Source organism: Pecten maximus, chromosome 5 (genome assembly GCF_902652985.1).
Source record: "Pecten maximus chromosome 5, xPecMax1.1, whole genome shotgun sequence".
Taxonomy (NCBI): Eukaryota; Metazoa; Mollusca; class Bivalvia; order Pectinida; family Pectinidae; genus Pecten; species Pecten maximus.
In genome coordinates, this window is record NC_047019.1 from 24,784,734 (window position 1) to 24,802,829 (window position 18,096).

The following is an 18,096-nucleotide window of genomic DNA, read 5'->3' on the forward strand; positions in this document are numbered from 1 at the left end:
TTCCCCAATTTCTTTAGAGAACAGTATGACATTACGAACACACATATTGTATAGTACTAAGAATATATTGTATTGATAGTTTTCCGCATGTTTCTCTATCATATTAAATGAACGTTAGCAAATCGTTCCTCTGAAGTGCTTATATATATATTGTTTATGTTTGACAGCTTATTTAGAATATCTGCTTTGTCACGTTTCATTAAAAAATGATAATTGACATTTCGCAAATTTACGTTTTTAGTTATTAATATTGTTTTTTAAGAACAAGTCAGTTTTGTCTAAGCAATGGCTTAAAACTATGTAGGTGCAAGCTATTGACATGATCTTTAATGCGAATCCCTTTTGTCAACCGCCTTAGGAAACGCTTATCCATCAGGTGCATCAGACTTATTTTCCAATGTTTCGATAGATAATAATGGTATTCTCCGTTTTTCTTCTTTTCTTCTTTACTCCTGTTAGATTAAATAGACCACTTACTATATCGTACGATTAATACACAATGAAGAACATAGTATTCCGGAACAAAACGTTTGCTTTATTGACTTCAAATATACTGAAGACTCGAGTCTATACAACAAATAACCAAGAAAACTGTGAATTCTCAATCATATATCAATCGATCATTTAACAGTGACGCTATCTCCTCCGACATCTGTTCAATTCCATGTAGTAAAGCAAGGACAAGGCCACGGACACCGAACTCCAACTCTCCTGTAAAAGATGTATGAAGTCAAATTACAGAGGAACAATATGTAAGGAGCTATACATGGAGTCTTCAAGATAATGTTGATGCAAAATGCAGAATCCGCCACTTTGAAAAGACATAAATATTGTAAAATTGCGTAACGTGAAGAATTGTGCAAAAAACATATTTAGATTACAGCACTCTTTCTCAAGATAGTGCTTTAAAACATACAAGATAAAATATCTAACTGGTGGAATCCTTCAGGTCTGGAAATGATAACAGAAAACCAGTGCACCTAAGTCACCGATATTGAAACAAATGCATACTGCTTTTCTGTTATCTAATGAATGACGTGGAAATTATCTCTGCGACATTATGTATTTAAGTATTGTCCTTAATTGCTCTCCCTTCGGCCTTTATCCTTTTAGTTTTGAAATTGAGCGAACGCCCACTTAAGGAACACTAGAGGTTCTGTTCCAAGAACGTGATATACTAAAGAATAGAAATTAAATACTGCTACTGAATATGCATCAAAAAATGGATGGACACGACATCAGTGCTTTGACACAACGGTCCATAGGAATACCGTATCAATGTAGATGCCTCCTCTGATGACCTCATTGTGTTACTAGAAAATTTAGAAATATCAGTTAACCGACCATCGTCCAAAAGGTTATTCTTTATTTCTTTTAAAGGAAACAGACAAACTATCGATGCATGTAAGTCAGCGTTGTTTGAAGCGTTTGCTTTGGAAAGATCCAGATACGGAAATGTAGCAAAGTTAAACATTTGAGTATTTTCTTCAAATTTCCATATTTGGTGATGACCACTATATTGTATTAAGCATGGGTTCAAAGTGCTTCTTGGAAATAGCTCCGCTAGTTAAGATTTACTGAGAAGGCATCCGTTTTGTAAACAATAGGACCTCGAAGTGAAGAGACAACCTTTTGAGACATGCTTCAAATTCAGATAAATTGCTACATATTTGTATTGTAAACCTGCAGACACTCATAAGCATATCCAATTTTCAGTTGTAGCTAAATACATAGAGCTAGAATCGTTAATTGTTTGCAAAATCTGCGGATGATTGATTCCGACGACGATATTTTCAGGCACCGCTGATTAAGTTGATAAATCTAATATGCAGATGATGATAATCTCAAGACATAGGATATACATTAGGAAGGTGATACCACTGAAAGAGTGATACCTACATTTGGGAAGACATCGCCATGGATTATCTTAAACCTAGCCGCCATTGTAGCTTTAGAAACACGGGAAGCTTTTTATGTCAATAAGTAACCCCTGGAACAGTATTGCTTTCTAACAATTGACAAATTCAACATTTCCAAGGGTCTGGATTTAACCATACTTAAATGACAATATAGTTTTATTTTCCGGTACCTCCGATAAGCACTATATCGTATTAGACAAACCCAAAGTACCACTAAATTCCATTTAATAAAAACGTGTGAAAACGACAGAAGCAAACTTTTGACATGCTAAATTGTACAAGGCAGGTCAAACACAGTTTCTCATTGTATTGTTACATATGTTATTCTTTTGGATAACACTTCTGGAGATCGGCCAGGGACCCCTTGCTTAATTAACTACTATTGTACTAAATGTACTCATTGTAAAAAAAATATCTCTTCTTGGCCGAGCTGGCCAGGGAAGCAGTCAGTATATCTAGCAAGGTAACAGGCATCGATGATTCGATTAACATTTCATGATTAGTTTCAATATATGAAAAATAATAATGATATTTATAAAGGAATTATGGAATCAATAGCTATAACTCACTCGCAAAATGCCAGGCATCTACTGCCATAGGTTTGACCATTCCATCCACAAACAGGTCGGTAGCTCCTAACACAGTTACAATTCGGCTTACAAGGACATCTTCTCTTGCATGCCACTATGATACCTCTGTGAAACAACAGATGTAGAACAAAAATACTTTAGATTTCTATTGCACATGTTTTATATAAAGAAATTGTAAAAATTAGATTGGCCCATGACTAGATTAGATCAATCATCGCTGTTCTTATTTATTAACTGTTCTTAAATGTTGATGTAATGATTGCAATTAATTTTGTATCCAAACATATAACTATAAAAGCAATATTAGTTATACTTGGTTAATGTAATACACTTTTGTTGGAAAAACATGGTTATGATAATTGCAATATTAATTATACTATATAATTATAAGTTCATAAATACAACATATATATCGTCAGTTGTGTGACAATTTTATACATGTATATCTAATAAATTAGCATAATTTATCATATGCACTATGTGTTGTTTATCTATTTTAGTTGTACTTTCACGAATAAACATACAATTTGTATATACATGCATATGATAAAATATATACAGCAACTGAGGATAGTTTATATTGGTAAAATTTAGAATATCACCATCGTTGATGAGAGAGATTTACATCACTGAAATTACGTCTCATATTACCTTCGACTTGCCACGCATTCATTTCTGTACGTCTTCCCATTAACACCACATACATGCTTTCGGTAGCAACGTGCTCCTGTTAATTACACCATCAAACCCATATAGTAGTAGGTTTTACAATGTCTTACATCAATGCATATATTAAAAAAATGCCACTTCAGTATCAAATTTACATAATCATATCTATAGCGGTACTTACGTCTAGTCTGGGCTTGATACATCTGTAAATAGCATGTAAGTATCAAGATTGCCACCAGTGCAGTGTTCATCTTGTTGCTGTTTTTTTTTTTACAATACATCATAGATATTGCATATTATTATATGATGGAATTTCGTCACGTGATTGTCCTGTCTACTTATTCTGTAATTAAGAAATGTAATTTATTCACTAGCTCATTTTTTTTCCTGACAAACAATTTGCGAAAAGGAAATGAATCTTCAATTATATAAACGCCTGTCATTTAGCTGTATTTAAAATTTAGCATTTCCATATAATTATGCATCAAGTTACATTTACGCGTTACGTTCATTATCGAAATGACAACGCCTTAAAAATAAAAATCGTATCGCATGAAAATGCACGTCCGCCTGCATTTAATGGGGAGATTAATGATATGTTTTTAGTGATATTTTTTTTCGGGAAAGGTTCAGGATACTTCTGTGTTTGCAAACAATGTTTATTCTCTGGAACATGCAATATGGTAACATTGAAGAAAATTAATTGGAAATTGAGGAATACATGTTGTGTCAATTTACTAATTTTCCACAACGAAGGTTAAGGTTGAACCTATTATGTTAAGCTTAGTTAAAATTAAAACAATTTTCTTCCATAAACAGACTCCTATCACATCATAGGATTAGAACATATGAACTTCCTTGCTTATTATGAGCAAAATTTGTATATTTCTCTTCTCGTATTGTGTTCTTGATAGGTCCTTGTAATTAGAATAATTTGATGAATAAATCTGAATTTCTATACGCTGTTAATGATCCATGTTAAAGCGGAATGTTCATTCCTTAAGGCACTACATATAGACAATTAGAATAGAAACAAGTAGGGGCAATGAGGCTGTGGAAATATACGTATGCATGAACATAGATGAAGCAGACAATATGAATCTGTCGAGGTCACGTGTCATTGTATTTATTTTCAATTTCAACAAGACGTCTATCACTGCTACATCAAAGAGAATAAATGTAAAATGCAATATTGCTGTAGAACTGTCTCTTCTAACAGAATATATTTACATATTGTCTGCAGTCTTAGATAACCTACATGGATGTTGTTATCGGGATATAAATCATATTCCCTCTCTATGTAATACATTATTGACACTTAAATGAGTAAAAAAACATGCAAGGTCCAAAACAAAAACAAAATATGAATACGGTCAAGAAATATTTTATGTAAACAAAAGGTGAAATTAAATGTGTGGACTGAACAAATCGGTAACACCAATCTGAATCGATTGTACGATTCAACTAACCTCAATATCTGGTTTAGTATCCATACTTCATAATTCTTTTAGTTTTTTTTTTAGTTTTTTTTTTTTTTTTTTTTAATGTTCGTGAATTGCAATAGAATCAAAAAGAATGTGATAAGATCGTCTGTAAGAATTCTTGTTATTGAAGCATGACCCCATCCTTTTAGAGTAGCTATGTTTATTCTTGAATTGTACTCGTTTATTAAAGTATTTATGTTTAGTTAATATAATATGTTGTAATAGAAAACACTTATTCGACCTCATCAGTTGGGAATTTGTGACTGATTCTGTTCTTCAGTAGGGGTGAGGTCCTTCATGTTTTGTAACGTCTTCCTATTAACACGTGTCATTTTGACTCTCTAAACAGTTACATGCATCTGTGTTGTACTTCAACACGTAGCCCGTAGTACATAATCATATTTGATGATATCAAAAAATAACAACTTCAGAATGATTGACATAGAGGTAAAATCTTTATTTATTAAAAGCAAATAATCAAATCAAATCACAAAATATGAACTCATTTTGAACTCTGGGTTAAGCTCTCTTTTTTATTATTCAATTATTTATCAAAACAAAGCTGCGATCTTATATTTGTAAGGTCTTGAATCTGATCACTTTCCGATCACAAAGCAGGGACAGGTCCACGGACACTGCACATCAACCCCCCTACAAAAGATCACAACATTTATAGATCAGCATCATACAGTAATTGATATCCATTAACACATCAGAGTAAACACGAATACCAGTAATTTTTCGCTTTAAACCAAAACATTATCATGTTCTATTCATTTTCAATAGATTATAAAACTCCAAATTAAAGACAGAGAGGATATGAATGTCATACCGGCACCCGGCTGCACATGCGTTCGGATATGTCTGTCCGTCCGTTCCGCATACTGGATTAAAGTTTAATGGACACGTACAGTTCTGACACGGACATCTGCCACGGCACTTTATCTTAACACCCCTGAAGAAATAAGAAACAATAATTCTTTATCACGTTTGCGCGAATTACTCTCCTGTTGTGATGAGATTTCTTATTTGCATACTATTTAGCTGTTATAAACATCCATAATAAAGTGAGTTAAAATTGTGTGCAGTTGCGGTTCTAGAACAATAAACACTACCTTCCCCGTGTTCATACCTGTAAAAACCACCTGAATATTCTCGACATGTCTAAGTGAACGTCTCATTTTTGTAGACAATCGGCAAAGTAAAGTAGAGTTACTAGCTCTCGATTTGACATTTTAAAAACGAAAACAAATTGAAAGTAAGCTTTATTTAACATCAATACCAGCCCAGAAACATAAGCTTTGTAAAGCTTTAGTCACTCTATGGGAACACATGTTGTTTTGGATGTTGGAGGAATACTCACGACGGAAAATCAACGAGCCGTCGGTGGGGAAATAGCTATTAAAGAAGTTGACTGCACTCATTTCGACAACATTTTACTGTCAGTACATTAGCGACCACCGTTACTAAGGAACCCGTGATCATGTCAAATATCTTGTTTGTTCATTATCTCGCCATTGATACATTCATTAACATTTAGAGTAGTCGCAAAAAATCGTTATTAAACATTTGGATATTGATATTCAAACTAACTTGCACTTGGCCACACATGGATTTCCGTAGGTCTTTCCATCTGAACCGCACACTCTATCCAAATGTTTAGGACAAGCACAGCGTTTTCTACATGGACATTTTCTTCTACATCTTACTTTCGCGTTTCTGCAATAGAAAGGACTTGCCAGTGAAATTCCCCCTACTCCCATACTGATGTATTTGTATTTTTGATAATATTATGTCTCTATTTTGAAATATTGATCTATATGTCAGTGATAGGAAAATATCTGATAACATTATGAAAGCAATAAAAATATACATGAAGCATGCAACACATTTCTGGAAAAAAAGACTTAAAAAGTATTTCTATTAATTATATGCATATATTACTACTTACTCGCAGGCAGCACTGCAGGCATTACCATACGTTTGACCGTCGTATCCACACACGGGGCTGTAGATAAGTGGACAGACACATTGGCTTGAACATGGACACTTGCCCTGACATCTTATAGGAGCGGCGTTGCTATGAACAGGAAAATATATAATGTGTAAATGTTATTGTTGGTATGTTTATCAAATCAAATAAACGTTAGCGATTTTTTTGCAATTACAATGTAAATATCAATCAAAGGGTTCAGCACGTATTGCTATGTATGCTTGAATGTAAGGTTGGTCAAAATAAATTTTGGGATAAAGCTGAATATCAGCAAATGTAAACGTATTAAAGATAAATAGACGGAAATAGGCAATGCTTACGTACTTGCACTTTGCAACACACTTGTTGCTGTAGGTCTTCCCATTTACCCCACATACAGGTCGGTACTCCCTAGTACACATACAATTCGACTTACAGGGGCATTGCCTCCTGCATGCTACTGAGATGCCTCTGTGAAATGAAAAATATGTGAATATTTCAACATTTTGATTTGCGTTATTTCATAACGCTATCGATAATGTATTTGCCACTCCCTACCGAAAACCACAAGTGATCGAGCGTCTTATGAAGGAAATGTGATATCTGATTTATTTGAATGTAAATATATTTATTTCTGTCAATTAAATATTCCATATTATTGATGTTACGGGATACTTTTATGTTACGTCAGCTATATCATAGGAGGGCGCTGCCTTTGTTCGATGTATTTTTTTTGTCCGATTGTACAATCAATCAAAAGACAACGTCATTAGAGGAATTTATTTCTTCTGAGATTCTCTAACCAGCTACACAGCTTTTATATTAGAGTATCTGTTTTGTGATCCAGTTATCAGAACACACTGTCTTTATATGACGTCAGCAGCTATATGGCCTCATTATCAGAAGGCACTGTCTGTATGTGACGTTAGTTGTTATATGTCCCCTTGCCGGAGGGTATTGCCCTTATCTGACTCCAGATGCTGTGTGGCCCCACCATCAAAGGGCACTGTCCTGATTTGATGTCCGCAGTCATATGGCGTCATCATCAGAGGACACTGTCAATATTACGCCAGATTTTATATAAATTCATCATCAGAGGACGCTCTCTATATGACGTCAGCTGTTCTATGGCTGTTCTATGACCCCGTTATAATGGGTTATTTTCTTTATATGACGTCTGGTGTTGGATGACCCCATAATCAAAAGATTCTCTCTTTATATGACGTCACCTGTTAAATTGACGTCAACAGTCATATGGCCTAATCCTCACAGGACACTGTCTGTATATGACGACAGCTGTGATTCCTTAGATGACGTCCGCTGTTGTATGGTCCGTTATAATGGGGTACTGCCGTTATATGACGTCATATGTTGTGTGGCCCGATCATCAAAGGACACCACTCCCTTAATATGCCGCCATCTGTTTTATTGTGTATGGCCTCAATATCAATTGTATGTGAACATACTTGTTTAGTATTCTCTATGATAGTAACTGGATAATATTTAGAACATTGTGTTAAGATATCAATTCAAATATTGGACAATACATTATTGATTTCATGAAAGATAAGTTGTTAAGAATAAGTATTTGGTTGTAAAGGCCATGAACATGTATTATTATCGATGTGTGACGTTTACAAATGGGTTCGTCACTACCTCTAATAGATCCTGGTTAGTGACTAGTCTACAGATGCAAATATATACAAATATTACTACTATTTGGTAGCCTTTAACATTTAACGAGAACATATAACACATAAAATATAAGTTTTATATATACAGTGGTCTGTCTGACCGCTGACACTTAATCTTAATACTATAACTCGTCCCGTACCACTCACAACGGCTAGTTATAATTACTGGTCGCCGGTCTGTGTGTGACCGCTGACTATACGGCTACGGGGATTCAGTGACTAGCAATATGTGTAATCGAACATGATTATACGCTCTGACTGTTCCCATGTATTTTCATCGGCCACCTAACCCCTGGTGTTTGCTGCTGACCACCAACACTACTTATAGTATGGTCGCTGACATGCCCGCCGACTACCTTGTAGTTGCTGACTTGACCGTCGACTACCTGCTTGTAGTCGCCAACTAAATTGTAGTCGCTAACCTATCAGCCTCTGCCAAACCCTCTGTGTTAAAACGATTAGTTGATGGATCAAGGAGAAGACCGTGGTCACATCTATCTTTCCATAACTAGCTACCTTTCTTAGGGTCTCTCCGCTTCTGTCTGTACAGTTTTGGATGCCGAAATCAGAGTGTTTGTGTTCTGTCAGAGCCGGCTTTTATACCCTCCGATATAGACCATCTGAGTCATTCAAGTGTTTTACATGCAAGGGTAGGATTACATAATCAAGCGTGCGGGAGAATGCACGAGAATAGTTCAGGACCCGGATGAACACATGTAAACAATACACAACGATGCCTGATCGGTATGTGTTATCTATTTTCATTACACTACCCACGCCTTCGAGGTTGAAGCTTCCATGCTTCTTAATTATGTTAGAACGAAATCAAAGAACCAAAGGAAAACAATTATTTACAAAACAAATAAACTTTCTTTATTAATCCAGCAGTGTTGAAACACTAGTGTACGGACACTTCGTTTAAGTGAGGTCCGTCCAAACGTTGTGGGCATCTAGCCTATTCTCTATTTCCAGTGAAGGTATCCAAATAAAAGTAGGTTTCATCTACCGTGGTTTGTTTCACTTGCTTGCCTGCCTCATGATATCGACAAGTGGTCGTGACTGTCCGCTTAGTTTTGTTCATGGCGGGCTCCGTCTGGACTCCAACACTAACAAAACGTCGACTAACCGTACTCGTATGTCGCTTCGTGGGATGATCCAGAGTTACTGGTTTCGGGATGACATGTCGCAGATCTGTGGCACGTAGCCTTTTGCCTGGTTCACCACTTTGTTCTGCTATTCTCTTCTTATGAAATGGCAGTGTAGGTTTTGTTGATTTCCTGATCACCCGACCCATCAAAGAATCATCCGGGGGTACAGGATTTGTGGCCACTGCTGTAGCTGAGGTTGAAGGTCTGTTGTCAGATGGGACAACTGGCTCAGTAGTTTCTTTCTCCGACTCCTCGGACAGTAAGCTCCCAGGGTCCTGCTTTTGCCAATCTTCTGTTTCCTTAGGCGAAGGATAGGAATCATCATCCGACCCATCGTCACTATCACTACTGGAGCTGCTTGAGCTGTCACTGGATCCTGCGGTCTGCTTATCCTCTGGTAGATTAGACACATGGACGGTCTCAGGTTGGCTGTTTTTGTCCATACCCTTCTCTTCGATATGTCTTTTCTCATGACGAGTAAGGTATACTTGCTTTGTAGTCGTGAAATTACAATGAGTACAGGCAAATGCATTCTTTTCAGAGTGTTTCAGACCACACATCACAAGATGCTCCCTGAGCTCTTCTGTTCCAGCGGTTCTGAACTTGCACATAGGACATGCCTTCATTGGGGTCGTCTTTGTGTTTACCATTCTCTGAAAGTACCAAAAGCTTTGATTAGTGGTATATCTTCTTCATGTGATACAGGTATTTTATGATAAAACATCTCAAGACATAGACTAGTACAAAATATAGTCAGAGTGTTTGGCAGGTGCTTTCCTATGTCTGCGACCCTGTTTTGGGTTAGTTTCTATATTCTTAGAACTAATATTCTTAAGGTCTCTCCCAGACTCGTTTTCACTCTCTTTGAAAGTAGCACTCTCCTCACACCAATCACTTCTACTGTCATCAACTTGCTTGCTCTCGAAACAACTCTCGTCAACCTGAGTCTGTTGCTCTTTAACTTTTGCAAAATCCTCTGCATTCTCATTCCTGAGCATCTGAACCTTTTTTGGCTTCATGCGGTCTACATGAATTACTTGTAGCTTCCCTTTTCGCCCACAGCGTACGCGATATGTGACGTCAGTGAGTTTTGATATCACTCGGAATGGACCCTTCCAGCGACAGGCTAGCTTTGAACTTTGTCCTGTCTTGACGTTGGGAAAGAAAACGAATACATCATCACCAGCTTTGAATGGTTGCCAGGAGAGTTTCTGATCATGAAGCTTCTTCTGTCTAAGCATTCGTCCCTTTACACTTTCTCTGACTAACTGATGTGCGTCTTCCATCTTTTCCTGTAGCTCCCACGCCCATGTATTCTGTGGTAATGCTTTCAGATTTCGTGGCATTGAGTATTGTAGATCTAGTGGAGTAGAAGTTTCTCTTCCAAGCATCATGAAGTTTGGGGAATTGGAAGTGGTCTCATGTTCGGTTGACCGATATGCCATCATGACATATGGCAAGTGTCTGTCCCAGTCAGTGTGTCGCTCATTCACAAATGCCCTCAACATGGTAACCAGTGTCTTATTGAACCGCTCAACCATACCATCTGACTGCGGGTGGTAGGGAGTGGTACGGGTCTTTTGAATTTGCAGTATACGACACATTTCCCGAAACAATGCACTCTCAAACTGAGAGCCCTGATCTGAATGGATAATACTGGGGACTCCGAATCGACAGACGACTTCTTCTACCAGTATGCGTGCTACGGTCTCTGCGTTCATGTTTTGCATTGGAAAACTTTCTGTCCACTTTGTGTAGTAGTCGGAGATAACCAAGATGTGCCTGTTGCCATCATCGGTCTCCGGCAATTCGCACAGAATGTCCATAGCTATGCGCTCCATTGGGTATCCCGATTCAGTTATCTGCATAGGTGCTCTCTTGGTTTTTGTCATGTTCTTGCTCTTAGCACACATCGTGCAACCAGTGACATATCGTTTGATATCATCTTGTATCCCAGGCCAGTAATACTGTTGGCGGATCTTGGCAAGAGTCTTTCTTGTTCCCAGATGAGCAGCTGTCTTGTTATCATGGGCATGACCAAGGATTGTGCGACGTTCGTTTCTAGGAACTATGATATGAACTACTCCTTTTTGTGTTTTTCTCACCAATAGATCATCTTGAATGGACAGTATTTCAAACTGTGACCATAGGGATTTCACTGTTTTGTTTCTGCCACCTATGGACTTATACCCAGGTCTTTCCCCTTTCTTGACCCAGTCAATAACCAGACCTAAGTCATCATCTTCCTCTTGTTTTTCGCTCAGGGTTTTCTCACGTTTTTCTTTTTCATCAGATTTACAAGTGTCTATGCTCCTCACTATCTGAGCTGTAGATTCAGTTGCTCGATTGTCTGCCTTCAGTTCCCAGTCTGGGTCAAAGTTGCATTGACGACAAGGGATCCTGCTCAGTCCATCGGCATTCTGATGTTGCTTCCCTGGTCGATGAATGATGTGCATGTCATATGAGCTTAACACCTGAAGCCATCTTGCCATCTGGCCCTCTGGGTCTTTGAAATTCAGCAACCATCTGAGCGAACTGTGGTCTGTTCTGACAGTAAACTTTCTGCCATACAGATAATGCCGGAAGTATTTTGTGAAATTGACGACAGCCAGTAACTCTTTACGCGTTACGCAATACTTCCTCTCTGCCTTGGTCAATGTTCGTCCTGCAAATGCTATGGGTCTCTCTATGCCATCAATTTCCTGTGATAGTGCAGCCCCAATAGCTTCATGACTCGCATCGGTGTCGAGTATGAACTCTTTACTAAAATCAGGGTGGGCCAGAGTTTTTGCACTTGTCAATTCTCTTTTCAGAATCTCATACGCTTCCTGACACTGAGGTGTCCAATCAAATTTCCGTCCCTTTTCTGTCAGCTTGTGTAGGCATTTCGCAATCACAGAAAAGTTTCTGACAAACTTTCTGTAATAACTACAGAACCCCAGGAATGACCGCAGTTGTTTGATGTTGACTGGGACTGGCCACTCCGCAACTTTCTTCACCTTATCTGGGTCGGTGGAGATACCTTCCTCCGAGATCTTGTGGCCAAGGTAAATGACTTCTTTGGCAAACAGACAACATTTTCTCGCCTTTAGCTTTAATCCAGCTTCTTGTAAGCGTTTGAACACTTGTTGCAGATTCTCAATCATGTCTTCAAATGTCTTCCCGGTCACGATTATATCGTCTAGGTAAATTAAACAGGTCTGCCACTGTAAACCTGCTAGTACCGTTTCCATCAGTCTCTCGAATGTCGCAGGAGCTGACGCTAGACCAAAAGGCATGACCGTGAACTCATAAAGACCTGTTCTTGTCGCAAATGCAGTCTTCTGGCGATCTTCAGGAGCCAAATCAACCTGCCAATAACCGGAGTTTAGGTCGAGTGTTGAGAACCACGAGCAACCTGACATTTGATCAAGAGCCTCGTCAATACGTGGAAGTGGATACGCATCCGGAATGCTAACAGCATTCAGCTGTCGATAATCCACGCAAAATCGTAAGCTCCCGTCCTTCTTTTTCACGAGGACGATCCCAGAACTCCATGGACTGGAGGATTTCTGTATGATCCCTCTGTCAAGCATATCCTTTACTTGTCTATCAATCTCGGGACCAAGATTGCCTGGCACTCTTCTTACTGGCTGTTTTATGGGTTTGGCACCCCCAGTGTTGATCTTATGTTGAATCAAGTCTGTTCTACCCAGATCGTCGTCAGTAACGGCAAACAGGTTCTGATGTTTTAGCAGCAATTCATACCCAGCGTTGTATTGATCTGTTGTAAGATTATTTTTGGAGTCATTCAACAATGTTTGGATATCTGCCCTAAGTCCAGCTACTTTGTTAGGTGTCGGTTCGTCGACGGTTCCCATTACACCATCAATAGTGCTGACCTGAGCAATCGTTGTCCCTGGGTAAAATTGTTGACTCTCGTTGCCCAGATTCATTAATCTTACAGGCACCGTAGTATCATACTGCACAAGTGCCCTAGCGACTAATGCTCTCTCTGTCTTAAGAAAAGTCGCTGGTTTCTCAACTAGAAGTAGTTTGCTGGCTGTTTACACCTTCTGGTAAACATACCTTCCCTTGGACCACGACCTCACTGTTGGCAGGAATGGTTACCTTCTCTGTAAGTGAAAGTCGGTAGCAACCCATAGCACCCTCGTAGAATGTCGGTACCGTTACATCATCAAGTGTGAGAACACCTTTCTTGAAATCAAGAGACCCATTTCTCTCCTGCATTATGTCTAGACCCAGAATACCATCGGTATTAATCTTAGCAATAATTGCTTCCACATAAATGTCTTTTGTCTTATTAAGCCGGATGACAAAACTCCCTTTGCCCTTGACCTCAAGTTTCTCACCACTAGCTGTTAAAACATCTTGGTGAACTCTACTCAGGCGAGGTTTAGCCGATTCTGTAATTTTATCAAACACTCGCTCTGATATGATGGTGACTGTTGCCCCTGTGTCAACCAATAGGTTTACTTTAGTTCCATGAACTTCGGCAGTTATATACATGCCTGCTTCCTGCACGGCTGTAGACAACCCAATGCCAGCTCTTGGTTTCTTTTGTCTCTGTCGACGATGGGTGTTCACCTGCTGGGCCCCTGGTTGTTTCTGACTTTTATTAGGGTCATTCTTTTTGTCAGGCTTGGGACAATTTCTACGAAAATGTCCCTCCTCACCACAGTTAAAGCAGTTCTTGTTCCTGACCACATTAGACCTACTTCTAGACTTCATCTTTCCAACGTCCTTTTCCAGAGACTCTAGCTTTTTCTGCATGTCCTGGAGCAGTTTTAACATCTCTGACCCCTCAGATGTTTCAGTATTAGTATTTCTAAGATATGATTGGCCTTCCTTTGATTTCTTCTCACAGCGGTTGTATGCCTCTAATTCAACCGATAGTTGTATGGCCTCAGTCAAATTCTTAGGCCTCGACTGTTTGATTCTTATGCGCATCTCGGAGTCTGCAAGTGCTTCAATGAACTGTTGCATAGCCAATGTCTCCCTAACATCATTTGGCACTGTGCGATATGCCAAGTTCACAAGCCGTCTAATCGCTTGTCCCAGTTCTGGTAAACTTTCCGATGCTTTTTGACGCCTCTCCATTAACTGAACCCTATAAAGCTCAGTCTGGTTTGGGGGAGCAAACCTCTCCTCCAAGGCTTTGACTAGCGACTCATAATCCTGCTGCTTAGGAATGTCAAGGTCACCCAGTATCCCTTGAGCTTGGCCCCGCAATGCTACTGCTAAGTGGAGACCTTTCTCATTATCAGTCCATCGGTTTATTCGAGAACAAGCATCAAAATGTGATTTGAAGTCAACCCATGGAGATGTGCCGTCATATGTTGCCGCTTTCACGGTAACCATTTTACTTTTATATTTTGTCGACATGTCCCTGACTTCATCATCTGTTTCTTCAGCATCCCTCCTGCTGGCAACTCTACTCATTCTTTTTTTTCTGGTGGTTACATTGTCATATTTGTGACCATCTAGTCTGTGATCATTATCCACACCCAACGGACATGGTACAGATGTCATTGGTTTAGTGCGAGACAATAGATTGTGACTGCTAGCCTGCATCTGTTTCATTTGTTCTCCGAGCTCTTTAATCTCTTGTTCAAACTTTTGTATACTTTCGTCCCTTAATCCAAGACTATAGTCTGGAGAGAACCTCTCCGGTTTTAGACGAGTATCTTTTTCTTTGGTTCCAAACCCAGAGTCGACAACTGCGTGCTTCCGCATCGGTATATTGGGTTGTGTGATAGGGGTTGAGAAATCAAAATGAATATGACTTGTGTTGTTAAAGTCAAGACCATTATCTGATTCCCTGTCAGACTGGTCACTGGTATAGCCTTCTGCCATATTAAATCACAGAGAGAATATAAGTAACAAACAATTTTTTTTTATTATTATTATTACATCAACAACAGTTTATAAACTGTAGACTACTAAAATGTCACAAACAAGTTGTCAAATAACCAGGATCCCGCCGCTGCCACCAAAATTTGTGACGTTTACAAATGGGTTCGTCACTACCTCTAATAGATCCTGGTTAGTGACTAGTCTACAGATGCAAATATATACAAATATTACTACTATTTGGTAGCCTTTAACATTTAACGAGAACATATAACACATAAAATATAAGTTTTATATATACAGTGGTCTGTCTGACCGCTGACACTTAATCTTAATACTATAACTCGTCCCGTACCACTCACAACGTAACGGCTAGTTATAATTACTGGTCGCCGGTCTGTGTGTGACCGCTGACTATACGGCTACGGGGATTCAGTGACTAGCAATATGTGTAATCGAACATGATTATACGCTCTGACTGTTCCTATGTATTTTCATCGGCCACCTAACCCCTGGTGTTTGCTGCTGACCACCAACACTACTTATAGTATGGTCGCTGACATGCCCGCCGACTACCTTGTAGTTGCTGACTTGACCGTCGACTACCTGCTTGTAGTCGCCAACTAAATTGTAGTCGCTAACCTATCAGCCTCTGCCAAACACTCTGTGTTAAAACGATTAGTTGATGGATCAAGGAGAAGACCGTGGTCACATCTATCTTTCCATAACTAGCTACCTTTCTTAGGGTCTCTCCGCTTCTGTCTGTACAGTTTGGATGCCGAAATCAGAGTGTTTGTGTTCTGTCAGAGCCGGCTTTTATACCCTCCGATATAGACCATCTGAGTCATTCAAGTGTTTTACATGCAAGGGTAGGATTACATAATCAAGCGTGCGGGAGAATGCACGAGAATAGTTCAGGACCCGGATGAACACATGTAAACAATACACAACGATGCCTGATCGGTATGTGTTATCTATTTTCATTACAGATGTACGTAAATTGATGGTAGAGATGAGGGAATGAAATTGAAACACGTCTTTTTATTTCATTATGTTTTAAACCTACAATATCAATACCTCGATACGTTGAAAATGTGTAACAAACAATTCAAGCATATTACGGAAGCTTGTTAGTGCCACATGAAGATATAAAAATGTCGCAATAATCATGGTATACTTAGTCCTAGTAACGATGTGCCTAAGGCGTAATCGTGGGATAGCTATATCGTGATTTCGAGATAAAAATTTACTTCATGTGACTCTTATTGGCTTCCATACTATAGTGATTTCCTTTATTACCTTCGCCTGGCCAGACATTCACTACTGTACGTCCTCCCATTAACACCACACACAGGCCCGCCGTAACATCGCACGCCTGATAAATAGAATATTATTTTACTGACCACCTTAGTATCGAAGCATGTCAAAGATTTTTCTATCAATCAAAATTAACGAAAAATGTACAAAGACATTGAAAAAATGTATGTCGCAATAAAACAAAATTGTGTTAAATTTTATAACTTACGCCTTGACTGGACTTCACAAATCTGTAAATAGCCAGTGAGTAACACAAGTCCTGCTACCGCAATGTTCATCCTTGACTGTTAAATATGGTATCGTTCAGACGTGATTAATTATATACAAAAACTTGTCACGTGACCGACCTATCATCATCGCTATGATAAAGAGCAAAGGTTACAAAGTTGATTAATCCGCCAGTTGTTGAACATCCGTCTGTTTTGCATAATATTATTAAGTCAGACATGTTTTTTCGGGGGTTTCCAAAATTATAAACCGCTATGTTTTTGCGATGGTTGATATTATACATGCCTTTGATGACGTCAATGATTTATATTTGTGATGAGAACCAATGTCACGGAAATGTTATGAAATAGATCATCAACTTTTTTCATTGTCAGACAACCTTTGGGGAATACTAATTAAAGTTAACGTATAACCACTTGTCAATCCCTTCAATTTCATCTTTAGACGCAATGAAGGTGTTGTCTCTACCTGACACCAACTTAATTGGAAAGATCAGTTGAAAAGGACTTTTACATCAATGGCAGACTAATCACCGCCTGATTATCTCCATCTTTACATCAATGGCAGACTTATCACCGCCTGATTATCTCCATCTTTACATCAATGGCAGACATAGCACCGCCTTATTATCTCCATCTTTACATTAATGGCAGACTTAGCACCGCCTGATTATCTCCATCTTTACATTAATGGCAGACTTATCACCGCCTGATTATCTCCATCTTTACATCAATGGCAGACTTAGCACCGCCTTATTATCTCCATCTTTACATTAATGGCAGACTTATCACCGCCTTATTATCTCCATCTTTACATCAATGGCAGACTTATCACCGCCTTATTATCTCCATCTTTACATTAATGGCAGACTTAGCACCGCCTGATTATCTCCAGATTTCCCAAAAAAAGCAGGTTTACATCAAACGTAACCAGAATAAACAGGTTACCACTCTCTTGTATAGTAAGCGCAATGTGATGAGGGTGATATGGTAAGTGTGATGTGGTAAGTGTGATATGGTAAGTGTGATATGGTAAGTGTGATATGGTATGTGTGACATGGTAAGTGTGATATGGTATGTGTTATATGGTAAGGTTTGATATGGTAAGGGTGATATGGTAAGGGTGATATGGTAAGTGTGATATGGTAGGTGTGATATGGTATGTGTACTGTAGTAAGTGTGATATGGTAAGTGTAATATGTTAAGTGTGATATGGTAAGTGT

The 18,096-nt window shown here is 38.7% G+C and overlaps 3 protein-coding genes across 4 annotated transcripts; all 3 read right to left on the reverse strand.

Annotated features, from left to right (window-relative positions):
• Nucleotides 1–514: 514 nt before the first annotated feature.
• LOC117327621 (serine protease inhibitor dipetalogastin-like) lies at nt 515–3,481 on the reverse strand. Its single transcript, XM_033884679.1, has 4 exons — nt 3,360–3,481; nt 3,161–3,236; nt 2,489–2,614; nt 515–711 (listed from the first exon to the last, which is right to left on the reverse strand). The coding sequence occupies exons 1-4, from the start codon at nt 3,460–3,462 to the stop codon at nt 657–659; spliced, it is 360 nt and encodes a 119-aa protein (XP_033740570.1). The 5' UTR covers nt 3,463–3,481; the 3' UTR covers nt 515–656.
• Nucleotides 3,482–5,098: 1,617 nt separating this feature from the next.
• Nucleotides 5,099–17,008, reverse strand: LOC117327623 (serine protease inhibitor dipetalogastin-like). 2 transcript variants are annotated; one of them, XM_033884681.1, is made up of 7 exons: nt 16,855–17,008; nt 16,629–16,704; nt 6,980–7,105; nt 6,614–6,742; nt 6,256–6,381; nt 5,495–5,617; nt 5,099–5,313 (listed from the first exon to the last, which is right to left on the reverse strand). In XM_033884681.1, the coding sequence occupies exons 1-7, from the start codon at nt 16,922–16,924 to the stop codon at nt 5,259–5,261; spliced, it is 705 nt and encodes a 234-aa protein (XP_033740572.1). In that variant the 5' UTR covers nt 16,925–17,008; the 3' UTR covers nt 5,099–5,258. The 2 variants fall into 2 exon arrangements, with proteins under 2 accessions (XP_033740572.1, XP_033740573.1); XM_033884682.1 differs by lacking the exon at nt 6,256–6,381.
• LOC117327622 (zinc finger protein ZFPM2-like) lies at nt 9,179–16,315 on the reverse strand. Its single transcript, XM_033884680.1, has 2 exons — nt 16,066–16,315; nt 9,179–10,129 (listed from the first exon to the last, which is right to left on the reverse strand). The coding sequence occupies exon 2, from the start codon at nt 10,124–10,126 to the stop codon at nt 9,284–9,286; it is 843 nt and encodes a 280-aa protein (XP_033740571.1). The 5' UTR covers nt 10,127–10,129; nt 16,066–16,315; the 3' UTR covers nt 9,179–9,283.
• Nucleotides 17,009–18,096: the final 1,088 nt, after the last annotated feature.

Bases quoted from the DNA above. Each gene is read 5' to 3' on its own strand.
- LOC117327621 (XM_033884679.1), bottom strand. From the start codon at position 3,462: ATGATGTATTGTAAAAAAAAAAACAGCAACAAGATGAACACTGCACTG. The intron at 3,237-3,359 runs GTAAGTACCGCT...TGTAATTAACAG, and splicing joins GTATCAAGCCCAGACTAGAC to GAGCACGTTGCTACCGAAAG. The intron at 2,615-3,160 runs GTAATATGAGAC...GTTGTTTCACAG, and splicing joins GAATGCGTGGCAAGTCGAAG to AGGTATCATAGTGGCATGCA.
- LOC117327622 (XM_033884680.1), bottom strand. From the start codon at position 10,126: ATGGTAAACACAAAGACGACCCCAATGAAGGCATGTCCTATGTGCAAG.
- LOC117327623 (XM_033884681.1), bottom strand. From the start codon at position 16,924: ATGAACATTGCGGTAGCAGGACTTGTGTTACTCACTGGCTATTTACAG. The intron at 7,106-16,628 runs GTAATAAAGGAA...TTCATTTCACAG, and splicing joins GAATGTCTGGCCAGGCGAAG to AGGCATCTCAGTAGCATGCA. The intron at 5,618-6,255 runs GTTAGTTTGAAT...TTATTTCTTCAG, and splicing joins CCATGTGTGGCCAAGTGCAA to GGGTGTTAAGATAAAGTGCC.